The sequence below is a fragment of the Pipistrellus hanaki genome (assembly GCF_964339955.1).
Source record: "Pipistrellus hanaki genome assembly, chromosome: 2".
NCBI classification, from domain to species: Eukaryota; Metazoa; Chordata; class Mammalia; order Chiroptera; family Vespertilionidae; genus Pipistrellus; species Pipistrellus hanaki.
The window spans coordinates 113,053,501-113,080,759 of NC_140504.1; the positions used below are offsets into that span (position 1 = coordinate 113,053,501).

Here is a 27,259-nt window from a genome sequence, read left to right on the forward strand (position 1 = left end):
CTATACTCTACATCACTGTGACTGTTTCTATAACTGGCAGTTTGTACTTCTGAATACAGTTCAGCATTAAAAAACAAAAACAAAAACAAACTCATTAAAACATGGGTGAGGACCTGAACAGACATTTCTCCAAAGACACTCAGATGACCAACAGACATGAAAAGATGGTCAACATCACTGATCACCAGGGAAATGCAAATCAAAACCACAGTGAGCTATCACCTCGACCAGTTAGAAGGACCACTATGTTGGCCAGAATGTGGAGAAAAGGAACCCTCCTGCACTGGTGGTGGGATTGTAAAATGGCGGAACCACTATGGGAAATAGTAGGATTTTCCTGGAAAAATTAAAACTGGAATTACCATACAACCCAACACTTCCACTTTGGGGAATTTATTTGAAAACACTATTTCAAAAAGATAAACACACCCTATAGCATTATTTACAATAGCTAAAATGCGGACCTTCACTTTTTAACCTAGATATCTACCTGGGCAGAAAGCAGGGCGGGCCAGTGTTCTCCACAGCAGCCAGCCTGGTGTGGCTCCAACCCGAGGGGAGGAGGGAGCGGGCACAAGGCGGGGCCGGGCGGGGCCAGGGGCACTGCGGAGGCGGAGCGTCGCCTCAATGGGGTAGTGGGTGGGGTGGGGCGGGGCTGGGGGGCAGAATGGCCCTTGGACCTGGCAGGGTGCAGCGGGCGCGGGAGCGAAGCCCTGGAGGAGCCAGGGACCCGGCGGTGGTGCCAGGCCTTGTGCAACCTGGCCGCTGTGTCGGGCAGAGCGGGCAGTCTGTCCTCGCCTGCAGCTGCGAGTGCGCGGCCCCGGCGCCGGAGCCTGGCGGGGACGCCCACGAGGGTTCGGCCCTGACGCCTCTTTCCCGGGCGCCCGCTTCGGGAGGGTGAGTGCCTCCGCTGGCCGTGGACCCGGGGCTCCGCAGGCCAGTTCCCCGAACCCCGCGCTCCCTGGGCGGGGATGCCTGCTGGAGCGATCTCTGACAATGTGTCCGTCCCAGCCAGAGTGGACTCCCTGGTCCCCATTGACCCTTTCAAAAAATCAGGATTTTACGGGCCTGTTCCTAAATCCTGCCACATGCAGGGCCTGGTTATAACAGGCTCCACCAATCTGCTGTCAACTCTATCACTAGCCGGTGCCCCACAGCCCGCCCTTTGTCCAGTACGTTGTGGCAGTCTGTGACAGAACCTTTAAACTTCAGCTTCTTTAACTTTAATTTCCCTTAAAATATCAGCAAAAAAATACATGAAAGAGGGCATGTATTAAACAACATATGCTTCTAGCAGTGCTGTTTATGGTTCTGGACATAACCGAAGTGCCCGTCAATTGAAAAACGGTCACTAACAGGCATGCAGACAGCGGTGTACCTAGATAGTGAAATGCTATCTACCTGGAGCGACATGCACAGAGCCTGTCAGTGCGTTAAAGAGGCAAAGTGAACACATACAACAGCTTCTGGATACTGATTAAGAAGTAATGCTCATCAGCCTATTGGGTGCAGTCTATGTAGTTTAGTAACCTTAGTAACCGTGTTGACCTGGGTAAGTGCATAATTCCTGTCAAAGGGGGCGGATTACTGCTGTGGAGTGGGGTGTAAGGAAGGGGAGTGAGTGGGAATTGAAGGGAACTGGATAGCAAGTCCAAAGCCTGGCTCGAATGTTTTATTTGGAACAAGTAACTTCCTGAGCCTGTTTCTTATTCTGAAAAACTTGGAAAATTGTAGGAGAGGACTCACAAACTCAAAGGCCTCAAGTGTCCAGGCATGTGATGTGAATATGTAACTGGGCCAAGGAGGCAGTAGAGAATGGTGGTGGCTGGGGATACAGAATACATGTCCTGCTAGGGACATTAAAATTAAATAGTTTCTCCCCAACCAAAATTGTTTTGGGTCTTCATTTATGAAGTTCAGGGTAAGTTATTATATGAATCTGAAGTGACACTGATAACCTTTTAAAAAGTAATCAGGACATTATTGTGGCCGGCAAGACCCGGTCAAGGCAGGACTCCAGGCCAGGGAAGGAACAAGCAACCAGACACACAACAAAGAATGTAGCATAACTTTTAGTCATAACATAGTTCTGTTGCAAGGCTCAACCCCCAGGCAGGCACGTCCTGATTCCAGTAGCCACAAGGCAGGACAAACAGACCAAACCAGGTCAAACAGAGACTGCATAAGCTGAAAACTTCTAGCCAATCATAATCTGCCAGGCATCCCTAAAACGGGGATAAAAGTAGCATGCTTAGAGTGGGTCCAGGCTCTCGTTGCTCGCTGCTGTGTCAGTTGAGACAGGAGCCTGGACTCAAGTTTGTAATAAAGGCTTCCTAAATTCCAATTTGGCTGACTGGTGGTCGTCATTCGCGGGTCACCCACAATAGACATATCATTGCTGCTTAAGGCACTGCAGTAGCTGTCTTGTTATGCTTAGAATAAGATCCTCCTCCAGTCCTGCTGACCTCACCCACCTCTGACTGCATTGCCCACCAAAATTCTTTGTTTAGCCACAGGCCAGTCAAACAGGATTTACTGAATACTGTAGGTCAGTTCCCATCTCAGGCCACTTACCAGTACTTGCTATTCTCCCCAGGTTTTACATGGCTTGGTCCTTATCATTCATTGTTCTTAGATCTTTCTGTCCTAAAATATCAAACACACTGGCCATTTTATCTGCTAAAGTACTTTATTTTCTTTCTTCTACTTTCCTTTCTTCCTTTTTGTCTTCTTCCTTCCTTCCTTCCTTCCTTCCTTCCTTCCTTCCTTCCTTCCTTCTTTCCTTCCTTCCTTCCTTCCTTCCTTTTTCTTTTTGGGTATCACCATTTATTTAATATATTTTATATATATATTTTTAGTGTTACAGATATCTTCCATTCTCCTCCTCCTTTGCCCCCTCCTCCCAACCCCTACCCAGCCTCTCAGGTCAGTGTATAAGTTCTTCAGTTTACCTCTTCTCGTTCCCCCAGTCCCACATTGCGGTATGTTAGTCTGTTCCATGTCTCTATGCTTCGGGTCTTATTTTGTTGGTCAATTCATTTTGTTCATTAGATTCCACAAATATGTGAGATCATGTGATATGTGTCTTTTTTAGATTGGCTTAGTTTACTTAACATAATATTTCCCAGGTCCGTCCATGCTGTCCCAAAGAATAAGAGATTCCTCTTTTTTTACAGCTGCATATTATTTCATATATAAGTGTCCCACAGGTTTTTTATCTATTCATCTACTGATGAGCATTTGGGCTGTTTCCAAATCTTAGCTATTGTAAATAATGCTGCTATGAACATAGGGGTGCATATGTTCTTTCTGATTGGTGTTTTAGGTTTTTAGGACATATTCACAGAAGTGGGATCGCTGAGTCAACAGCAGCTCCATTTTTAATTTTTTGAGGAAACTCCAGACTGTTCTCTACAATGGCTGCACCAGTGTGCATTCCCACCAGCAGTGAACTAGGATTTCCTTTTGACCACATCCTCACTAACATTTGTTGTTTGTTGATTTTTTGATGATAGCCATTCTGACAGGTGTGAGGTGACATCTCATTATGGTTTTAATTTGCATTTCTCTGATGATTAGTGACTTTGAGCATTTTTTCATATCTCTATTGGCCATTAATTTGTATGTCCTCTTTGGAGAAATGTCTATTCAGGTCTTCTGCCCGTTTTTAAATTGGATTGTTTGTCTCCCTTTTGCTGAGTTATATGAGTACTTTATATATTTTTATATTAGCCCCTTATCAGAAGTGTCATTGGCAAATATGTTCTCCCATACAGCAGGTTCCCTTTTCATTATAATGATGGTTTCTTTTTCTGTGCAAAATATTTCTATTTGATGTAGTTCCATTTGTTTATTTTCTCTTTACTTTCATTTGCCCTATGAGATGGGTCCATAAACATATTGCTACATGAGATATCTGAGATTTTACTATGTTCTCCTGTAAGACTTTTATGGTTTCATGCCTTACATTTAAGTCTTTTATCCATCTTGGGTTTATTCTTATGTATGGTGTAAGTTGGTGGTCTAGTTTCATCTTTTTGCATGTGTCTTCAAGTTTTCCCAGCACCATTTGTTGAAGAGACTTTCTTTACTCCATTGTATGTTCTTGTTTTCTTTGTCAAATATTCATTGACTGTAATGGAGTGGGTCAATTTCTGGAGTCTCTGTTCTGATCCATTATGCCTGTTCTTAGATCTTTAGTTCTATATGCCTGTTCTTGTGCCAGTGCCAGGCTGTTTTGGTTATAATGGCTTTGTAGTTTGATATCTAGTATTGCAATCCCATCTACATCTTTCTTTTTTCTCAATATTGCTGCAGCTATTCAGGGTCTTTTATGGTTCCATATAAATTTTTAGAGTATGTGTTCTAGTTCTGTGAAGTGTGCCATTGGTATTTTAATAGGGATTGTGTTGAATTTATATATTGCTTTGATAGTATAGGCATTTTAATGACGTTAATTCTTCCAACCTATGAATATGGTACATGCTTCCATTTATTTGTATCTCCCTCTATTTCTTTTTTCAATGTTCTCTCATTTTCCAAGTACAGGTCTTTTACCTCCTTGTTTAAGTTTATTCCTAAGTATGTTAATTTTTAGTTGTTGCAATGGTAAATGGGATTGTTTTTGGTTTTTTAGTTTCTCTTTCTGAGAGTTCATTATCTACATTAATAAAAGAGAGATATGCAAATTAACCATACCTCTGTGTTTACTACCAGCCAATCAGGAGTAAGTAAGCAAATTAACCCAACAAAGATGGTGTGTTAATTTGCATATGCAGGCATGAAGTGAAGACTGAAGACTGAAGAGGTTTGGCTTCTCCACTGTCCCCAAAGTGAAGGCCTGGGTCCTGGGTGCCAGAGGAAAACTGGTGCTGGCAGCCAGGGGAAGGAAGGCCTATTGCACAAATCTGTGAGCAACAGGCCTCTAGTTGGTATATAAAAATGCCATTGATGTTTTGAGGTTGATTTTGTGTCTTGTTACCTTACTGAATTTATTTATTAAATCTAGTAGTTTCCAGGTAGAGTCTTTAGGATTTTCTATATACAATATCATGTCATCTGTGAATAATGACAGTTTTACTTCCTCCTTTCCAATTTGGATGTCTTTATCTCTTCTTCTTTTCTAATTGCTGTGGCTAGGACTTTCAGAACTATGTTGAATAAGAGTGGTAAAAGCAGACATCCCTATCTTGTTCCTGTTCTATAGGGAAATGCTTTTAGTTTTTCCCTATTGAATATTATGTCGTCTGTAGGTTTGTCATATATGGCCTTTATTATATTAAAATCTGATGCCTCTATTCTATTTACTGAGACTTGTTATCAAAAAAAGGATGCTGGATTTTGTCAGATGCTTTTTCTACATCTATTGATATGATCATGTGGGGATTTTTTCTTTCAATTTTTTATGTGCTGTATCACATTTACTGATTTGTGAATATTATACCAGTCTTGCATTCCTGGAATAAATCCCACTTGATCATGGTGTATGAGTTTTTTCATATATTGCTGGGTTTGATTTGCTAATGTTTTGTTGAGGATTTTAGCATCTGTGTTCATCAGGGATATTGGCCTGTGATTTTCTTTCTTTGTGGTGTCTTTGTCTGGCTTTGGAGTTAGGTGACATATTTCAAATACCTTTTGGAAGAAGGCCCCTCAAGAGGTTACAGTGATCTTGCTCTTGCTTCTTTCACTGGTTACAATGCCTCCACCAAATTTCCCAGCTCTGATTCTGTTTGCTACAGGGTGGGGCAGTCATTGGTGAACTTTGGAACCCACTTCTTTTTCTGCCCATTCATCACCTGCTTCTTCATGAAAAGTCTTTTGCTGATCCATTAGCATGTCCTTCCCAAAATGGTGGTGAGGCCTGGAGCCACTAGTCAACCTTACCTCCTTGTCAACCCATCTCCATCAAGTGTTTGTTTTGTCTTTTCTAGGTTGCTGAGGCCTGAGGAGAGTGACTACATCTGAAAGCCTTGGGCTCACCACTCAGAATCCTTCTGTGCCCAGGATTAAAGCAAAACTCCCTTTTGACCTGTCAGAGAGAAATCAATCTGCCTAGAACATGGCAGGTGACTATTAGCTATGCGACAATTAAACTTTCCTGAATTAAAATTTTAATTAAAAGTTGAACATGTTGTTAGAAAAAAAATCTAAATAACACTGAAGTGTATAAAATGTGTTTTGTTTATAACATGGATCACTACCTGGAATTACTTTATTTTTTATTTTCTTACTTATTTTATTGTTTATTTAAATCCTACCAAAATATAAGTTCCTCCAAAGTAAAAGCCACGCTTATCCAATCTCTGGAATGATCCCAGGAAATAGTAGATGCTCAATAAATAGTAGTGTGAATGAGCTGCCTGTGGTACCACAGTTAAAAATTCAGCATGACTCCCCATCTTTATTTGATGGGGACACAGGCCCTGCCACCATCCTGCAGCGACAGCCCACCAAATTACAGCCAACACTGCCAAGACCCCATGGTGCAAAATGCGTCCCACAGCCCAGCCCAGCCTGGAAATGGAGGCTGTGGGCGCCAGGTCATGATGTCACATAGCAACATCCAGCTTCCTTTCCCTAGCAACTAGACTCCTTAGAGTTTCTTCAGCCCAGGAACATGATTTGCTTTATAGACAGGTCCAAACATTTTACACTTTAACCAAATGCTTGTGAAGCATTTTCATGTGCCTCATCTCATTTGATCCTCACAGAAGTCCTAGAGTAGGTAGATAGGAGATTCAGTAGAAACCTATTTTCTTTTCATAGCCAGAAAATGGAGATTTAGAAAGCTAGAAACTTGACCTGACTGAAAAGAAGTAAGAAATGGTGGAACTTTAAAATGACTTCAAATTTTCTTACTGCACAGAATATAGTCAAAGACTGCTACAGTTAAATATTTTACCTTTTGTTTTCCCTGCATGATCTATAATAATAGTGTTTTGTGTTGATATTTACTGCTGTGTTGCTGACAATTTCCTGAAAGAGAAGTTTGGGTGCTTCACTGGGATGGAAAAAGTTTAGCTAAATCAGAATGCAGTTCTAATTAAGCAAATTTATCCTATATAAAAGGCTAAGTTGACTTGAGCATGTGCAATACATATAAAGCTATCACTGGCACCAATCGCACGCGAGTGTTTTGATCTGTCCATTGTCAATCGTAAAATTGGTTGACACTTCTAATATAGAGAAAGGGCGAATAGCGATATTAAAATATTTCTTCTAATTAATTTCCTTTCAATGTGCGTGAATTTGTGCACTGGGACACTAGTATAACATAAAAATCCTTTAATTTCAGAACATAAAGGTTCACCTTACACATGATACTGTACATTAGGGTTTTCCACCTCAGCACTACTGACATTTTGGGCCAGAAAACCCTTTGTTTTGTGAAGCATCCTTGGGGCTCTGCCTATCAGATGCCAGAAGTTCCCCTGCATCCCTCCCCCATCCTCTCCCCTGCTCCCCCCCGGGCACTCTCCTACACCCCCTGAACCCTCCCAGCCATGAAAATGGAAAATGTCTCCAGTTATTGCAAAATATCTCCTAGGAGGCAACACTGTCCCTAGTTGAGAACCATTGGTATAAATATTTTATTTGTATCCATTTTCCTGTGAAGCTCCCAAGTAGAGTCCATTCATGACCAATGAGTCTGAGAAGTTAAAAAATTTTTAAAAGGTAAATAATTAACTCATGGAATTTAACCTTTATACTCAATGGAATGCCCCAAAATTGTTTGCTTCAAACTAACCTTTGTATTTTCTCCTTAAGGACTTAAACAACATTTTAAATCAAAAGTTTAAATATTTGGCCTTAGGCTTTTCCTGGGAAATTTTAAGCAAATCACCAGAGCTGCCTCTTGGGGAAAAAAAAATCAGAGCATAATTTCAAGTTATCTTTTAGCAAGGACAATACTCCTTCAGGAGCTATTGGTAATAGTGGCACAGCCAGGACTCATAAGATCTGACTCTTAAACTTCTTGTCATCTCACCACCAACAGCTGGGTTCCTTACAGCCCTGTCTTCTGTGTAGTAGTACTAGGAGTCCAGTTTTTCATGTCCTGTTTAAGTGTGCCATTTCGATGGGTCCGGAGGAAAGAAAGCAAGACTGTGTGTCAGTAGCTAACACCTGCCCGCATAGGGTTAGCACAAAACATGAGTCAGGGAGCTTTTTATTCAGGGTTTGGGACAGGGCTTCAACTTCTCTGAAGATAACCAAGCTAGTTTGGGCTTTCAGCAAACTTGGTTGTGTGAGTTTTGACCAATCATAATTGGACCCATTATATATTTGCATATTAGTAAACTCAAGGACCCAAGGGCTATGCTATAACTGTATTAAAACCTCACCCATTGAAAAGGTTGGTATTTCTTAGCTTCAAATGCTATAATGCTCCTACACATGTCATTTCTGTTTTAGTCTTTTTGAATTTTGACAAAGAAAAATTGCTCTTCAAGAGAAATAATTTCTTCTCTGGACTTAGGTAAGAAAGTGCTCATTGTTTATGCGCACCAGGAGCCCCAGTCTTTCAACGGCAGTCTGAAGAAAGTGGCTGTGGAGACCTTGAGCAAGCAGGGCTGCACCGTCACCGTGTCTGACCTCTATGCCATGGGCTTTGAGCCGAGAGCCACAAGGAACGATATCACTGGTAAGTCATGGGACACAAGCTGTATCTTTTACAACTTCCTCCTTTGTGTGTGTGCATTTTTTTTTTATTGAGGCACAACTGATAGAACACTAGTTTCAGCTTTACAGTGTAATGATTCAATATTTGTATGTATTGCAAAATGGTGACCACAGTAAGTCCAGTTAACACTCATCACCTCACATAATTACAAATTCCTTTTCCTCATGATGAGCACCTTTAAGATCCACCATCCAGCTACTTTCCAATGAGCACTATAGGCTTATTTACTGTAGTCACCATGCTGTATAGAACATCTCCATGCCTTACTCATTTTATACCTAAAAACTGTACCTTTCACCCCCTTCATCTGTATGGCCCACTTCCCAATCCCTGCCTCAGAAACCCACTAATCTGTTCTCTATATCCATGACCTCAGTTATTTTTGTTTGGTTTTTGGTGTTTTGTTTTTTTTGTTTTTTTAAATACTATACATTCCCTGTATAAGTGAGATCATACAGTATGCATCTTTTTCTGTCTGACTTACTTCATTTAGCATAATACCCTGTAGATCCACCCATATTGTTGCAAATGGTAAGTTTCCATTCTTTCTTTGTGGTTGAGTAATAGTGTTCCATTGTATATGTGCCGCATTTTCTTTATCCATGAGTTCACTGATGAACATTTAGGTTGTTTCCACGACTTACCTATTGCAAATAATGCTATAATGAACATGAGAAGCCTATATTTTTTCAAATTAGTGTTTTTGTTTTCTTTGGATATATACCCAGAAGTGAAATTGCTGAGTCATAAGGTAATTCTAGTTTTAATTTTTTGAGGACCCTCCATGCTATTTTCCATAGTGGATTCACCAATTTATTTTCCCACCAATAGAGCACCAATAGGGGTTCCCTTTTCTCCCCAACACTTGTTATTTCTTGTCTTTTTCATAATAGCCATTCTAACAGGTGTTAGATGATATCTCATTGTGGTTTTGATTTGCATTTCTCCAATAGCTAGTGAAGTTGAACATATTTTCATGTACCTGTTGGACATTTATATGTCTTCCTTGAAAAAATATTTATTAAAGTCCTCTGACCATTTTTAAGTCAGATTATTTGTTTTCTTACTTTTTATTTTTATAATTTAAAAAAAGTTTTAGAGAAAAAGTAACTATTACACACAATATACAGTTCTCAACTGGAGAATTCTACAGTGCAAGTTTGTTTACCATCCCGTGGACACCAGTTTCTCTGTCCTGAAGTAATAAGTGTTACCCATTTTTCTCACTATCCTCCCAAAGATAGTCTGTGCTATATAAAGCAATTACAGGCATATTCTCCACTTTTAAAAAAAATGGTAGTATATTATATCCATTGATTTGCCCATTGCTTTCTCTTTTTACTGCTACAAACTATTGCATTGTTTGGATGTCATAGTTTAATTAGCCCCTACTCAAGGGCACTTTAGGTGTTTTCCACCTTTTGCTGTTCTAAACAGTGCTATAGTGAATATCATCACCACAAGTGTTGTCCTACATATGCTAGTAGATCTAATAGTGGAATGGCTGGTGGGAGGAATGTGCATTTTTAATTTTCATAGGTAATATCAAATTGCTTCCCATAAATGTTGAACCAGTTTACACTCCTACCAGCAATGCTCACTGTCTCCAAAAGTGTTACCAATATTTACTCATTTCCTCACTGTCTCCAAAAGTGTTACCAATTTTTGAAAATTGGGAATCTGACGAATGAAAAAATTGGCTCCTGGTAGAGTTCTAATTTGCATTTTTCTCATTATAATAAGTGAATTTTACTATTGTGGAGAGGAATAAATTTGCCTTTGTCCTCTGGTCCAATAAATATGAAACAGATCATTGAGAGAAAATAACAAAATTTAATTATGTACATACATACATATGGGAACCCAACATACATGAGAGGTTCAGAGACAGAAAGGGAAGCTGGTGTACACATGGCATTCTGAGCTAAGGATGAAGTAATGCACCTTGAGGCTTCAGAGGGAACAAAGGTCATTGCAGGATGATAGAAGACCAGGTGTTCAGTAATTAGAAGTTTACCCTGCCCTATAAAAAGTTATTTCTGCTAATAACACTTATTATTGTCAAGGTCCTAATTTAAATTCTTTCAGGGAGAAGTAAAAGTTGTTTGTGGCCAGCAGGGTCTCAATCACCTTCAGCTCAAAATAATTCACATGTCAAGTGGCACCTCTGAGAGTGGCACCTCTGAACCCCTTAATCTCCCTATTTAAGTTTCCTGAGAAGTTTGAGTTTCAGAGGGTAGGTTGGTAGATTGTTTTAGTTCTCATTAAACCAGACTCAGTCTTGAGAATTTAGTTCATTTAAACAGCTGCGTCTCATTTCAGGAGTTGGTGATGCATATGGGTTCCCAAAGTTAGACCTTTGGTCTACGTGACCAGGTATTTAGCAGAGGCATCTCTATAAGAACAGAAGTTTTGGTTAGTGGTTGGGGCAGACTATAATCCCAGGTTCTGAGTTCAGAAGATAGGCATCGAGAAGATTTCTAGATGTCTCGTTCAAAGTATTTACTTAGTCTGGGCTTCTCTTATTCTAATTCTTTAAGTTGTATGATTAAATGTGTGTTTTAAAATTAATTTTTCTTGTTTTTTGAGGTAGGCCTGTACTGCTATGAACTTCCTTCTCAGCACTGATTTGCTGTGTCCCAGAGATTTTTGGGTTGTTGTTACGCATTTTCACTGTTTTCTAGGAATTTTTTTTTTAAATTTCCTTCTTGGTCTGTGGTTCTCAACCTTTCTAATGCCACGACCCTTCAATACAGTTCCTCGTGTTGTGGTGACTCCCCCAACCATAAAATTATTTTTGTTGCTATTTCATAACTGTAAATTTGCTACTGTTATGAATCATAATGTCAATATCTGTGCTTTCCAATAATCTTAGGCTCTACAGCGGCGGGTCTCAACCTGTGGGTCTCAACAGGTTGAGAACCGTTAGAAGGGTCGCCTAACAGTAGCAAAATTACAGTTAAGAAGTAGCTATGCAAATAATTTTGTGGTGTTGCTGATCATCTTTGCCATCATTATTCTGAACTCTTTATCTGATAAATTTCTTATCTCCATTTTGTTTAGCTCTTCTTGAAAATTCTCTTGTTCTTTTATTTGAGGCTTGTTTTTTTGTCTCTCCATTTGGCTGCCTGTTTGGGTTTGTGTCCATGTATTAGGTAGATCCGCTATGACTCCCAGTTTCTAGTGCAGGACAGTGTTAGACACAGAGACTTCCCCTGAGTACCCACTTTGGAGCTATCAGCAATCCACATCTTGTGGCTCCCTCTGCTGGGGCTTTGTGCCTTTGGAAAGGACCAGGGTCTGCTTTTCCTAGCCTCAGGCCCAAAATGAGATCAGGCAGAGACTGAAAGCCCTGCCTTTAGTTCAATTGACACTCAAGCTTTATTAGCCACAGGTTATCAACATCAGGGTAGTGATAGAGGCCTTCGAACAAGGTGGGCAACTGCCCTCCCCCAGGCAAAAACTGCCTGGATAGCAAAGATCTGCCAGAGAAAGATGTCCTCCACAGCGTGAGGTAAAGACTCAGTGCACGAAATCAGGGTGCCTGCATTCTGAGCTCCAAGCCCAGAGCACCCCAACTCTGGACTCTCCTCACACAGCTCCAGTCCACTCTGCCCTCCCTATGCCAAAGCTCAAGGTGAGTGGTTGCACAAAAATTTTTTTGTATTTGCCTTTTAAGAGGATGTCTGCATTTCTAGCTGCCTCTCCCTGGCCAACAGCAATCCTACTGCTATTAACAGCCAGATGTTCTGTGGGCACCTTTCTCAATTCTGGCTCTCTGTTCTGTGGAGCCCAGATTGGCATTTAGACTCCAGAGTTCTTATTGGGAACTCCCCAAAGCTGAGATATCCCTCCATACCTTCCGCTGCTGTCTGTGAGGGCTCAGCCAGCCCTTTCGCCCCTACACACTTCCTACCAGTCTCTATGCAGTCTCCACTTTCCGTCCTTGGTTATTAAGGTTCTTTCTGTCCTTGGGGACTCTAGGGTTGGAGCTCAGAGTCCTCAATTTCTGGGTGTTTTTTATGTATTTTAGCAGTATTTTTACTTTGGTCCTGAGAGACTATCAGTGCAGCTTCTACTTATTCTGCCACCATTCTAGAATCCTCCCTTTCTTTATAGATTTTTAAAGAGTTCTTTATATGTTATAAAATTAGCATTTGGTGTGGGATATGAATTGTAAATCATTTCCACCATTTTTATTATATTATTATTATTTTTTTTACTGGGCTTATGGTATATCTTTTTCTCCATAAAGAATTTTTATTTACTTTTAATTAGTTGACTTTTGATCAAAGGTCAGACTTTCTAAGATCTGGATTTTTCATCATATATATAATCTCTAAGTTTTTTTTTTTTTAATTTTATAGTTTCTTGTAGTATTTTTCAGATTCTACTTTTTAAAATTACAAATTTTATTCTATTCAAAATTTATTTCAGTGTACTCACTTTTCTCCTCATTTATTGCATGACCTAGCTATTTGCCTGATTTAAAACACCACCTTCATTGTGATCTAAATGTCCACTTACATTTCACTATTTTCAACATAACAAATATTCAAACCTTTAGAGAAATTTTGTGAGTTTATTTGAGCCAAACTGATAATAATTGCTGGGAAGCAAAATCTCAACGGATTGGGAAAATGGCAGTTTTACCACTTATTTTATGCATTAGTATTAAAGAGCAAGATGTAAGGGGTAATATGAAATTCATTGGTGATGGATTAGGGAGGCGGGAGAAAAGAATGCAGAGAAATCTCTAGGAGTGGATAAAAAGTAAAATGGATAGACAAATACTAATTTTGCATTCATGTGTATGGGATAGTTAACAGTCAATAGAAAACATGATAACAACAACAATTAGAGAATTTGTGGTCTCTGCCCTGGTGCTGTGGTTGTGCCAGGAGGGGTCAGGAAAAAGAAAATTAACCTTGACATTCCAAAGGCATGTTATGGTAGATGCAAAAAGACACTAGGCTCAAATAAGGTCAAAATTGACCTTTGTCATAGAAGATTCTAGCCTAGGACATGATCTGCTTTTAGTTAGAATGTTTTAATTTCAGACCATTTTATGTGGTTACTTTTGGTGTCTGAGTTTATGAGGCCTGCAATGCAGGCCTTTGCTTAGCTTGTCTGGTTAAGTATGTGGCCCCTTTTCATCCACACTACTTTATAGTTTCTCTTCATTTTCTGTCCATGACTTTGTTTATTTTCTACCACACAACTTTATTTATTTTGGCAAATTTAATATGTGATAGAGTTAGGCCACCCTCATTTCCCTTGTTTTCTATTTTTACTTTACTTTTCCATTAAATCTTTTGAATTGGGTTTCTAGATTCAATAAGTAACCAGATGATATTTTAATTCAGATCGCATTAACTTTAGAGATGAGGTCTGTCAGTTGATTGGAGCATCATTTTGTAAGCCAGAAGAGGGTGGGTTTGATTCCTGGTCAGGACATATATACCCAGGTGTGTGTTCAATACCAAGTGGTGGTATGAGCAGGAAGCAACTGATCAATGTCTCACATAATTGTTTCTCTCTCTCTCCCTTCCTCCCTCCCTCCCTTCATCTAAAAAAATCAATTAAATAAGTAGATAAATTTACAGGTGAACTTTTATGATGCCAATTCTTTCTATCCGAGAAAACTGTATAGCTTTTCATTTGCTCATGTCTTCTTTACAATCCTCCAGGTCTGTTAACAAGTTTTCTTTATAGAGATCTTGCCTGATTCTTATGTACTGATTTTTGTTTCTCTGTGTAGAAAGGATTAATCTTGGTATATACCTCTGCATCCACGTGTGTGTGTGTGTGTGTGTGTGTGTGTGTGTGTGTGTTTGTGTGTGCATCCAGCCATTGCTCATTTACTTACTGTCTGTGGTAGTTTCCAGGTGATGCTCTGAGCCTTTTCAATATACAATCACATAATCTGCAAATAAGGATTTCTACTTTTTAACTATTTAATACCTTAAACTTCCTTTTGTTTGTAATTGCATTAATGAGATCTCCATCTTTAATATTTAGTACTGAAGGATGAATAGCTGACATCCTTGCCTCTTCAGGTCTTTATTTTCTATTAATAAATCAATCAACTATTTTCACATACTACTTTGTACTCGGGGTCAAGTAAGCTTAACTTTCTGGTATGGATTCTTGTAGACCTTATTCTAAATATATTTTTAAAAAGTTTTTATTGATGTATATGATTTGAAAATCTATAGACACAGATATAAATATAATCATTGTTACTTGCTTTATTCCCTTAGAGCATTCAGAAGTCCTTTTAAAGATTATGTAACATTCTCTGGTATTGTTATCAGTGGGGAGCTCTCTGTTTCCTCACCTGTTGCTGGTGGGAGTAGGATTTTGGTGATGTCATGAGTAAAGCAGTTTTCTAAGATTTGCATGGGAGAATTAGTGATATTTATTTGCATGGAATTAAACACCTGTGTTTCCATGGTCCCATCTCCATCCATTCCACCAAGGAAAAACTCCAGTCTTGTCTTCAGTGGATTAATCTTGCTATATATAGTAGATTAATCTTGGAAGTTTAAGGTATTAAATAGTAGAAAAGTGGAAATCCTTACTTGCAGATTATGTGATTGTCTTTTGGAAAGGGAGAGAGCATCATCTGAAAACTATCACAGACAGTAAGTAAATGAGAAATGGTTGGATGCACACATACACGTGAATGCAGAGGTATATAGGTACTAAGATTAATCCTCTCATCCCACCAAAGAAAAATTCCAGTCTTGTCTTCACTGGGGCTAGAATTAAAGCCAGTGTTCAGAGTTTCCATACCATATTTGCACATTCCAATCAAGCATCAGGCTAGCTTAGTCCTGTATCTGTGGGGTCTTCACAGCCAGGAGCCATAAGCAGTCCATAGGGTATGGAGGGAACAGGGGTACATGCAAGTAAGAAGGAACAAAGCCAGAGGAACCAGAGAGAAAATTCCTTTGTTTCAGGATTATATATTCCCAAAATTTTCTAAGGCTTGCAGTGGCTCCATCCTTCTGGCCAATTATCTTTGTTCCCAGATTAGATTGACAGGCAAGTACTTTCCCTACATTACAGCGACTCACTTGCATGCAACCCTCTTCCCTTTTGTCCAGTGTCTTCCCACAAGGATCTGCAGGGAATGGGCCAGTGGTTCCCTGGGGAGTGTGAAATTGCAGCTTCCTGGTGAAGCAGCCCATACTTCACCCATAAGATGGCCATGCTTATAATGTCTGGCTTTCCCTTTTCTCCTTTCCTATTACTAATAACTAGCTAGTGACAATGGTAACAGTATGTATTATAATTTACGTGTTCCTATGTTGATTTATATTTATGTTGCTTCCAACTTTTATTTCAAGCCATGTGTCAGTCTTTCTTTTATGGCTCTGGATTTACTTCTTGCTTAGAAAGGTGTCTCCACACCCACACTAATAAAAATTATTGCTTTGATATTGTTGGGGAGGAAAAGTTTTACTTTCCCCTTCTAAGTTCTAGTTGATCTAATAATTAAATTGACATGAGACAGATTATCAGGAGAAAAACAAATGAAACTACTATTCTTCCCAGGTACATGGGAGAGACTCAGGAAAAGTGAGTAGCTCTTCAAAATGGCAGAAGCCAAGCACCTTAAATACCATCTTTAGCTAAAGGCAAAAAATGACGATGGGGTGGGGAGAGGTTACCAGGAAAGGTTACAAGGCTAGGATTGTGCAGATTTAAGTTGAAACCTTCATTGATAACAGTTTCTAGAGATGTAGATGTCTTCCTCTTCCTGGTACAAAGAGGGATTTTCCCTTACAAACCTAAGTGCCCTAACACTGCCAAGGTAAGAATGTCCATCCTGTAGAAAATTTTACGTGTTTATTTGAGTCCAAACTGACAACATTGCCAGGAAGTGTTCTTAGATACTCCTGAGAATGACAGTTTTGCCATTTATTTTATGCACTTGCAATTAAAGGGAGAATATAAGTTATACCACTATAATAAACCCAGTTGTTAATAACTAGAATGGAGCAAAGGGGAGACCAAATATATAGGTATGCCCAGTAAAGTCTGGGTGACATAGTGAAGGTAGTTACCTATAAATCACACCTGGGAACTGATCATTTGCCAAAGGAGGCATGGCCACTGAAAGCAGAGAAAATTTTAAGGAACTTAAGCTCCTAAACAAGGGAATTCTCTCTCTTCTCCCTTGCCTCTTGTGCTCAGGGATTCCAGGCTCTTGTGTTCCTGCTCTCTCGAATTCACCCACATGGCTCAGAGCCATGTGGACACCGCACAATGGGCTGGTGGACTGTAACTAACCTGTTGTACCAATCTAGATCCACTTGGAAGGGAAATTTTGGACACTGCCCTTGCTTTTAGCTGCTGAATAACCAGCTATACCTCTTCTAGGCCTACATTAGAAATGGGACTTCAAGAAACAGAAGGATAGCCCTAGCCAGTTTGACTCAGTGGATAGAGGGTTGGCTTGTGGACCAAAGGGTTCTGGGTTTGATTCTGTTCAAGGGAACATGCCTGGGTTGCAGGCTCAATCCCAGTGGGGTGTGTGCAAGAGGCAGCCAACCAATGTTTCTCTCTCATCATTGATGATTCTACCTCTCTCTTCCTCTCCCTTTCTCTCTGAAAGTAATAAAAATATATTTAAAGAAAAGGAAAGTGAGGGATGAAATTCCATGCAAATAAAACTTTCTACACAGAAAATTCTGCCCCTCCCTTAACTACCTAGAAGACCTGAATTAAAGCCCTTGCCTATAATAAGAGATTAGAGGTAACCTCTTTTGACCAATCTATAGGGCAGTTACCCTCCTATGGTTTCCTGTCAATGAACCTTATGAGATGTGTTTTTTGAATGACAATGAAATGTAGGTAGATTAAAAGGAGGTGGCAAAGAACACTGAGGTTTTTAAATTGTGAATCTACTGAAGCTCTGTGGGTCCAGTTCTCCTCTTGGCTCTTCTCCAAGCAACCTGGAGCTTGCTGGCTCATCTCCAAATCCCGAGTGTGCGGTGGTTCAAACCTGCACCTTCACCCTCCCACCTCTGCTGCCACGTAGGTCCCTGCCCTAGTCTCTGACTTCTCTTTAGTCTCAGCTTCCTCTTTGGTAGTTGGGATTTATACCCATCTCACCAGGTGTTGTGAAGTTGGAGAAGATGGAGTGTGTGGAACACTGCCTCTGACAATGTAAAGAGTAACCAGTGCTTAATACTGATGAATGCCTTCTGATGAGTCATTCTAGTTGACAGCAGCCCAACTAAAGTCAGGGATCAAGATATCTCATCTTTTATCTTAGTTGCTGTTGGGTACTACTTTAAGTTCTAGCCCTGAAAAACCTCCTCCCACCCATTGCTCCTGTCTCTAGATCCACCCCCAGGCTTGCTCTCATACCCCTGCTGCTATAGGAAGCTTTTCTATATCTAAATCACAGAACTTATTTTTTCTCTTCTTAAACCATATGGCTTCCCATGTGCAGGAAAAGCTTAAGTTTCGTCGGCAAAACTCACTAGTCCAGTGGCCCATCTGCAGACACATCACACGCACCCCTACTGGCTTTCCACCCCAGCTCCTCAGATGTGCTGACCTGGTTGGTAGTCCAGTGCCTTGTGTCTTTTGTCCAGAACCGTGGTCTGCAAACTGTGGCTCGCGAGCCGCATGCAGCTCTGTGGCCCCTTGAGTGTGGCTCTTCCACAAAATACCAGGCCTGGGCGAGTCTATTTTGAAGAAGTGGCGTTAGAAGAAGTTAAAATTTAAAAAATGTGGCTCTCAAAAGAAATTTCTTGCGTTGTACTGTTGAAATTTGGCTCTGTTGACTGAGTTTGCCGACCACTTGTCCAGAACATCCTTCCACTTCCTCCTAGTGTTCCAGGCTGCCTGGTGACTCCTGCTCCATCTTGAAAACGCAGTTCACAAAGCCCATTCCCAGAGATGTTTGCTAACCCACCCAAACAGAGCTGGTTACTGCCCCTGAGGGCCACCACTGTACTTCACACACACCCAGAGTTAGACCACATGCATCTTGACTATGTGACGTGAGGCTGATCTGGCTATAGCACTGGACTGAGCAAGCTCACCAATTATGTTTTGTATGTTAATCATTTGGTTAGTTATTTCTCTGATCCTCCTGCTGGACTTTGAGTCCTGGAAGGTGAGGACAGCAGCTTTCTTTCTTTCTATTCCCTAGCCTGACTGACTACCTGGTTGGGTCTCAGTGACTATTTGGTGACTTGCTTTGGGGAATCCAGGGTAAATGGCACCAGTGGGATTGGCCTGGATGGCTGTGGATATTGCCCTGAGAGTGAGAACATTTGGCCTCTTCCTCTCCAGGTGCTCTCTCTCATCCCGAGGTCTTCAGTTACGGGGTGGAAGTATATGAAGCCTACAAGAAGCGGTCTCTTACCAGTGACATAGTCGATGAGCAGAAGAAGGTTCAGGAAGCTGATCTAGTGATATTTCAGGTTTGTTTTCTTCTAATTGCTATACTGAATTAGTTTCATTCTATGGATAAACGCTTTCCAAATATTGGATTTCATACTTCTAGAAGTGGTATTAATATTTTCAGCACATTTGCACTTATGTATGCCTAGATGGGTAAGAAGAGCTATAACGCCAATATTAATCATTCAAAATCCTGACCCCCAAGTAAATAGAGGTACTTTGCCTGTAGCCCATTGGTCCAAGAAGTGTCTGATCAGGCACATAGTGTTGCTTTTATTTCACTCTTTTCCCCAACCAGACAGGCAGGAAAACCAGCATTATCTACACCAGCAGGCCACCTGCAGCTCCTGTCTTACATATCCTGACCATTAAGAGGAAAATCTTTTGTTTCCTGCCTCTCAGGGGTTGCCTCATCCTCCCACCATCCCTGTATTCATTCACAAATCCTTCCAGGGCCAGGATTCACTTTCTGAAGAACTGGCCCAAGAACTCAATAAGGCCACTCCCTGCCACAGCTAGGTTTGCAGTCAAGGATGTGACCCTAAGCTTGGTAGCAATATAAACATTTAGTCTTTGGGAGTCATTGGGATAATGGAAATACAAGTCAAACTACAATAAAGGGGGCCCTGGTCACCTGAGTCTCCTGGAACCCAGGACAGAGGGTGGCAAGGGAAAGTGGAAACAGAGGCTCTTCTTTGTCTGAGTCTCATCTGCTCTCCTCCTGCTGGCTCTGTCCTCCCCTAGCTTCACACCAAGGATGGGAGTCTCTAGATCCAGAATCTCCAAGATGGCACTGATTGGTCCAGATTGTTTGCTCCCCAACCCTGGTGAGGGCAGGAAGTGGGAGAACAAAACCACTCTTCTGGCAGAAGGATGATGGGGCTATAGCAACTCTGGCAACTCAGAACCACAAGCAGCTCTCTCGATTTCCTTCCTGTCTCCCTCAGGTCAGCTGACCATTCATGGAACTGGGTAGCTAAAGCAAACCAAGGCCTGTTCTTTTATAATGGTTGTTTCATTTCATTTTATTTTGTTTTGTTTTAACTTTATTTTTATTGTTGAGACTATTAAGTTGTTTACTTTTTTTAAAATAAATCTTTATTGTTCATATTATTACAAATGTTCCTCATTTTTCCCCCCCTCCATTGCTCCCCTCCACCAGGTTCCCACCCAACCCTCTGCCCTTTCCCCATCCCCCATTGTCCTCATCCATAGGTGCACAGTTTATGTTCAGTCTCTTCCCGCATCCCCCGCCCCTCCTTTTCTCTGAGAATCGTCAGTTCACTCCCCTTCCATACCTCTGATTCTATTATATTCACCAGTTAATATTGTGCATCAGATTTTTTAATTCCCTTGGTTTTTAGATTCACTTGTTGATAGTTATGTATTTGTTGTTCATAATTCCTTCCTCTTCCTAAAGAACCCCCTTCAGCAATTCATCTAATTCTGGTTTGGCAGTGATGAACTCCTTTAGCTTTTTTTTATTTGTGAAGTTCTTTATCTGGCCTTCGATTCTGAGTGATAACTTTGCTGGGTAGAGTATTTTTGGCTGTAGGCTCTTGCTATTCATCACCTTGAATATTTCTTGCCATTCCCATCTGGTCTGCATGGTTTCTGTTAAGAATTCAGCTGACAATCTTATGGGTGCTCCTTTATAGGTAACTACCTGCTTTGCTCTTCCTGCTTTTAATATTCTCTCTTTGTTTTTTGCTCTTGGAATTTTAATTATGATTTGTCTTGGTGTGGTCTTCTTTGCATTCCTTTTGTTTGGGGTTCTGTGCGCTTCCTGGACTTGTAAGTCTAATTCTTTCACCAGGTGGGGGAAGTTTTCTGTCACTATTTCTTCCAGTATGTTTTCGGTATATTGCTTTCTCTCTTCATCTGGGACCCCCATAATTCCGATGTTGGTTCACTGAAGTTTTCCCAGAGGTTTCTTACATTATCTTCAACTTTCTGGATTCTCTTGTCTCCTTGGTTCTGCGGTGGAGTGTCTTCTGGTTCTTTATGTTCCAAATCTTTGACTTGATTCTTGCAATCTTTCATTCTGTTTTTAGGACTCTGTATAATATTTTTTATTTCAGACAATGTATTCTTTATTTCTAGTTGATCCCTTTTCAAATCCTCAAAGGTCTCATTTATTTTATCGTCCTTTTCTAGGAAATTCTTGAAAAACCTTATAATCATGGTTTTGAACTCTATATCCAGTCACTTTTTGTCCTCCATTTCTTTCATTTGTGATATGTTTTTTTGTCTCGGCATTTTTGCTGCTTCCCTGTGTTGGTAGGGTGGCTTTGTGAGCTAAGGTGTCTTATATGGTTCAGTGGGTCAGCCTCCCAGTTACCTGAGGTGGACACTCTTGGTGCTCCCTTTTGTGGACTGTGTGTACAGCCTTGTTGAGTTAAGTCTTGATTGTTGTTGGTATCACTGGGAGGAACTAACCTCCAGGCCAATTGGCTGTGGGGATCAGCTTTGTCTATGCCAGGAGACAGCCTTATTTGACTAGACTTGGAAAGTTGGAAAGTTTTTGCCTCTGTGCTCAGCTTGGATGGGGCGGAGTTTCAGGGTGGAGCCTACAGCCTTGGATTTCCATTAGCCCCACCCTATGAGGTTCCTGAGTCTCAGTGTTCCTCAGTGTCCTTCGGTACTGGCTGCAAGCACCTCTGAGAGAAAGGTGCCCTCGAGTTTTGCCTGCTACCGAACAGTCTAGGCTCTCCCCAATGAGCCCGGAACTGGGGTTCAGTGCAGTTGTAAGTGAGGTTGGAAATGGGGTACAGAGCAGTCTGGAGCTTTTTTGCCTCCTTCCCACTAGGGCAATCCAGCAGCACAGTGAAGAGTCTGTTCTCTGCGCGCAATATGCATGCCTCCAGGACTTTCTTTCGCCGCTCCCCTGAGTTTCTGCCTTATAGCCCAGACTCCCTCTGTAAGAGCCTGGGTCCCCAGGGTCTGGCCTGGAACTGGGGTTCAGTGCAGTCGGGACTGGAACTCAACAAAGTCTGGAACTTTTGTCTCCTTCCCTCTAGGGCAAGTGTCGGCAACCTGCGGCTCTTTTGAAGCATTTCCACGGCTCCCAGCAGGGCCAACACTAGCAGGGCCGATAGCAGGGGGCAGGCGGGGAGCTGTATCACTTACCTCCGCCCACCTCCGGCGCTCCCAGCGCTCTGTGTGGCAGGTTGCGGGCGACTTAGCATCACTAGGCAACCACAGCGTCCCTGTCCTGGCCCAGCCTCCTTCCACTCTCACTAAAAATCAATGGAAAATAAATTAATGCCATATCTACAAATGTGGATAATCTAAAAAGTGATGGATGTGGTCATTCAGATTGTTAATAAGATAATGGCAAAGGGTTTAAACCACTGCCAGTTCCGTTTGCTATAGGATGAGGTGGAAAGCATATATTCTGACCTCCTGCTCCACAACAAGGTCCGGTGGCTGTTCATAGGCGAGGTGCTAAAATGCTTTGTTGCATGTTTGGAAGAAGTAAAAACTTTCCTGGCCAGCAAAGAGCCTTTGCTGAGCTGGAACAACCATAGTGGCTGGAAAAATTACATTTTATGGTAGACATGACAGCACATCTAAACATACTAAATACACCCCTTCAGGGGAAAGGAGGCACAGCCCTGCACATGCTGGAGGAGGTTTTGGCATTCGAGCGCAAGTTGACAGTGTTTGTCAAAGATTTACAGAGAGGTACACTGTCTCACTTTCCCTCTTTGAGAGAGTTCAAACAAAGTCATGATATGATAAATTTGGAATATTTGAAGTCTGCAATCACCACAATGCAAAGTTCGTTTGGGAAACGATTCTGTGAGTTCAGAGAGGAAAAAACCACATTATCCTTCCCTGTCACTCCCCTGGCGATCGATCCATCCCTATTGAATATGACTGCATTTGCAGGTGTAAGTCAACCTGATCTTGAGATGGAACTGGCCGATATAGCCGACAAAGATATATGGGTGTCCAAGTTCAAATGCTTGACCACTACTCTTGAGGATGTTGCCCGTCAGAAGGCCATTCTGGCTCAGAATCTTAAATGGAGTGATATTGAAAACCTTCCCAAACAGGACAAACTTGTATTCGAAACATGGAATGCCATCCCCAACACTTATATAAACATAGAAAAAGTATGCATTTGGAGTCCTGTCGATCTTCGGCTCCACATATGTATGTAAGCAGGTCTTCTCCAACATGAACTATATTAAAAACAAACATCGATCACACCTCACAGATGACAACTTGCAGGCCTGTGTGAAAATGAAGGTAACGTCTTACAGCCCTGATGTGCAGACACTGTGCACTGAGGTTCAGGAGCAAAAATCCCATTAACCAGGTAAATTAAATATTTTAATTAGCTATTAATTTGCAAAAATATATTTTACATTGTTAAGTGAAAAAGTCCTTTTTTTCTTCAGATTGACAGCTAACTGCACGATCCGGTATATAGCCTTAAGTTAAGAAACAATATATGCAGTATTATATTTGTTTTAAATGTTGCAACGGTTTTGCGGCTCCCAGGTTTTTTTTTTCCTTCGGAAACGGGTCCAAGTGGCTCTTTATGTCTTAAAGGTTGCAGACCCCTGTGCTAGGGCAATCCAGCAGCACAATTAACAGTCCCTCCTTTGCGCGCAATGTGTGCGCCTCCGGGACTGCCTTTCACAGCTCCCCTGAGTTTCTGCCTTACAGCCCAGACTCTCTCCGTATGGGCTGGGTCCCCAGGGTCTTGCCCAGAACTGGGTCTTGTCCAGAGTTTTTATCTCCTTCCCCCTAGGGAACGCCAACCAGGCACTCAGCCGCCCCTCCTCTCCAGCTCCTTCCTCTCCCTGTGCACACTGTGTCTCCATACCTTAGGCTTTTACGGCTCCTCTGATTTTCCATCTAGTTTTCTTTTTCCTTCTAGTTGTAGAATTTCCAGTCAGTCAACTTTCCTGTAGTTCTGGATAATATCCATTTTGTATTTTAGTTGTATTTTTTTGAAATTGTTGTGTGAGGCTGCAGTTAGGCATTTACCTATGCCGCCATCTTGGTTTCTCTCCTTAAATTGTTTTCTTACCCCACTCATATAACCTCTCTTCTTCCACCCTCTTTCTCACTTCCTTATACTTTACCAAGAGGGTCTGCATTTTTGGTTTATTTGTTTCATTCAGCTCCACTCCTACTGTTACCATACACATGTCACTTTTCACTGAGCAATTACTGTGTTCTGGAGCCTCCCTCAGCACAATGCTGTGAGCTAGAGACTAGGAGTAGCCCTCTTTGTAAACTAGGAAAAGGAGGCACAGCGAGGTTAAGTACTTGCCAATATCACACAGAAGTAGGCTTTGAAGCTCGGATCAGTGCAAGTCCCGGGTTTGAGTGTGAGTTAGAGTGAAAACACATGAAACACAGGCCCCCTTTCACCTTTAGGAACTGATTCTTATCTGTGTCCATCTCTTGGCATTGGTGGCATTATTGGATATAGTGTCATGGCTTCCGTGAGAACACAAAAACTTTGGGGAGATCCCACTGGATTATGGGATCTGAGGGGAATGCTTTAGCTTGTGTCAAACCTGAAGCTTCTCAGAATCTAACTCAGTCTGATTTCCAGACGGCAGCAGCTTCCTCCAGGCACACAGAGGGGCAGAACCTATTTCCACACCCTTCCTCATGTCCCTTCCATTGTGTCGGCCACAGACTGCCTCCACAGATCCGAGTCTAGCAGAACTTCTGAGCACCTCCATGTATGCTTGGGGTCCAGCATAAGGGGGCTGTCAGTAGGGGATGCAGAGCCACCCATGACAGAAACCAGGACCATTGTCCACTCTGCCCCACCCCACTCCACCTTCTCAAACCCACACTGCATGCCTCACACTGAAAGGGAAGAAATGTCCTCCCTGTGCTGCCCTGTGGGTTACACTCTCCTGCTCAGTCACCCTGCAAGAGGGTGGCGGGATTCCTTCTGAGTCACCAATAGGCTAAACCACGAAGCCTAAGACAACCACCAACCACAGCATTCGTTTGTCCTGGTATTTCCCCAGTTCCCACTGTACTGGTTCAGCGTGCCGGCCATCCTGAAGGGCTGGATGGACAGGGTGCTGTGCCAGGGGTTTGCCTTCGACCTCCCAGGATTCTATGATGCTGGGTTTCTCAAGGTATGTGCTGCGATAAGGATCACTATGGACTGAGGGAGGGACAGAGTGCATCTCATCCAGTTATATTTCTAGTTTGCTTTTTTAAAAACCAATATTGATTGAGCACGAACTATGGGCAAAGAAAGCTCAGCACTGCATGTGGGTGAATAAAAGCATTGTTTCTGGAGCCTTGGAACTTTGTTTCTCTAGGGAGGGGCACAGACACAGCCACAGTGCACTCTGTGTATGGCTGTGAGGGCCTGAAGCTTTTGTTAGGAGGGTGGTGTGTTGCTAGAGAAATTAGTGGGCCGGGTGCACACGAGTGGGAGTAGGGATCTTGCTTACCACTGAATGGGTGTGTTCAGAAGACCCCACAGGCAAATGAGATGTGGTAAAAAGCTTTACTAGCATGGAGTTACATTCCTTGGGTTGTAAAGTCCGATGTCCCTTAACCCAGTCCTGAAAAAAGGGTAGTTGAGGTTCCAGCAGATCCAAAAGCAAAGCCAGTGTCCCCAGTGTCTGTCCATGTTGCAGCTGTGTCCAGTTCAGCATCAGTTAATTAGATTCCATTAGCTTATAGTTTGGGTTCCACATGGCCGTGAGCCACGTGGGTGCAAGGGTGGTGTGTATCCCCTTCCTATAGCAAAAGCAGGAATTTTATGCCTATATCCCCTTCCTATAGCAAAAGCATACACTTAAATTGCACTTAGCAAAGGAAGAAAATAAACCAACTTGAATGAATTTGTTCTCAGAGAGTAAGGAAAGATAACTTTTTCACTGCGATATCACCAGAGTATTTATAGGAGAGCCTTATACATAAGAGAAATGTTTGTTGATTGACTCCCCGCAACAGGAGGGCCAGGAGCCCAGTGCGCCAGGCAGAGAAACTGGAGAGCGTGCACCTTTGTGCAAATGTTTAAATGTTCAGGTTTCATGCCCTCACAGTGACCCCACTCATTCTGGCCAATCACCTCTTCCCAGGTGTGATTGACAGATAAGATCTTCTCCTGTCTTCCAGATTTACTGGGCATGCATCCTGTATCCAATCCCTTCCCCCATCAGTCACCCGGGAACAGACATGGATAATGTTAAGTTCGCAAAGCTGTATACATGCCATGCCTCTATTCTCTAGTCTTCCCTTCACTCCTTCCTGTTAAATAACAATCAGATTATAACAAGGGTCTCAAAGTGGGCCACGTGGTGTGCAGTACTGACTTCCAGAGGGCTGGTGGCTCTGCTCCGCTCACAGTTGGTCTCTCAGAGCTTCCCAGGGAAGCTGGTACATACCCACCACGTGGCAGCTATGAATTTCTTACTAAAATACATGATGATTAAAATTCTAAAAGCTTCAAAAAATAGTGCATATAAGGAAAACACTAAGTCACAAAGATCTGGCTTGGACCAGAGTGATGCTAACATTTGCTGAGTGGTGCCATGTGTGGGCATGGCCTGGCCTCTTTCAGACCCCAACCTCCAAATCCCCAGGTCTGCACCTGCCTTGCACACTTCTCACCTGCAGCACTGAACCCCCCTTCTGCCAGGAGTGGGGAGACCAGACTGTTCCCCCTGATTGCTTCCTCCCCGCCTCCCATTGAAGACAGCTATCACCTGTAGCTGGCCTTCCTGGAAGTGGGAGTGTTATATTGTCCCTCCCCAGATGCCCCTCCTGGTCATTGTAGAGCTCTGTGCTGGAGTCACAGTGACATTTATTTGTCTCCTCCTCTGGGGTTCACATGACACATGTGCTTTCTCTTCCGCAGGGTAAGCTGGCCCTCCTTTCCCTAACCACGGGCGGCACAGCCGAGATGTACACGAGGACTGGCGTCAGAGGAGATTTTAAATACTTCTTGTGGCCCCTCCAGGTAGCCATCGCACCGCACCCACCCCTCTCCCACAGCTTCTCAGGTGCAAAGTGAGATGGCACTGAAGCCTGAAACCCAGATCATTTTGACTCCATCTGGATACAGGAAATTAGGACATTTTACTCTTTTTAAATTTTTGACTTAGCAGCACTGAAAAGGTTGGCCAATAGGGCCAACAC

At 42.1% G+C, this 27,259-nt stretch overlaps 1 protein-coding gene across 1 annotated transcript in view; it reads left to right on the forward strand.

Moving 5' to 3' along the window:
* Window positions 1-657: 657 nt before the first annotated feature.
* LOC311617045 (ribosyldihydronicotinamide dehydrogenase [quinone]) overlaps window positions 658-27,259 on the forward strand; it is a 31,931-nt gene continuing 5,329 nt past the window's right edge. Inside the window, exons 1-6 of the mRNA XM_084873178.1 lie at window positions 658-897; window positions 5,934-6,068; window positions 8,480-8,644; window positions 19,004-19,134; window positions 25,126-25,239; window positions 26,979-27,080. Of these exons, the coding sequence (XP_084729304.1) occupies window positions 6,062-6,068; window positions 8,480-8,644; window positions 19,004-19,134; window positions 25,126-25,239; window positions 26,979-27,080 (519 nt within the window). The 5' untranslated portion in view covers window positions 658-897; window positions 5,934-6,061. The remainder of the gene's footprint in view (window positions 898-5,933; window positions 6,069-8,479; window positions 8,645-19,003; window positions 19,135-25,125; window positions 25,240-26,978; window positions 27,081-27,259) is intronic.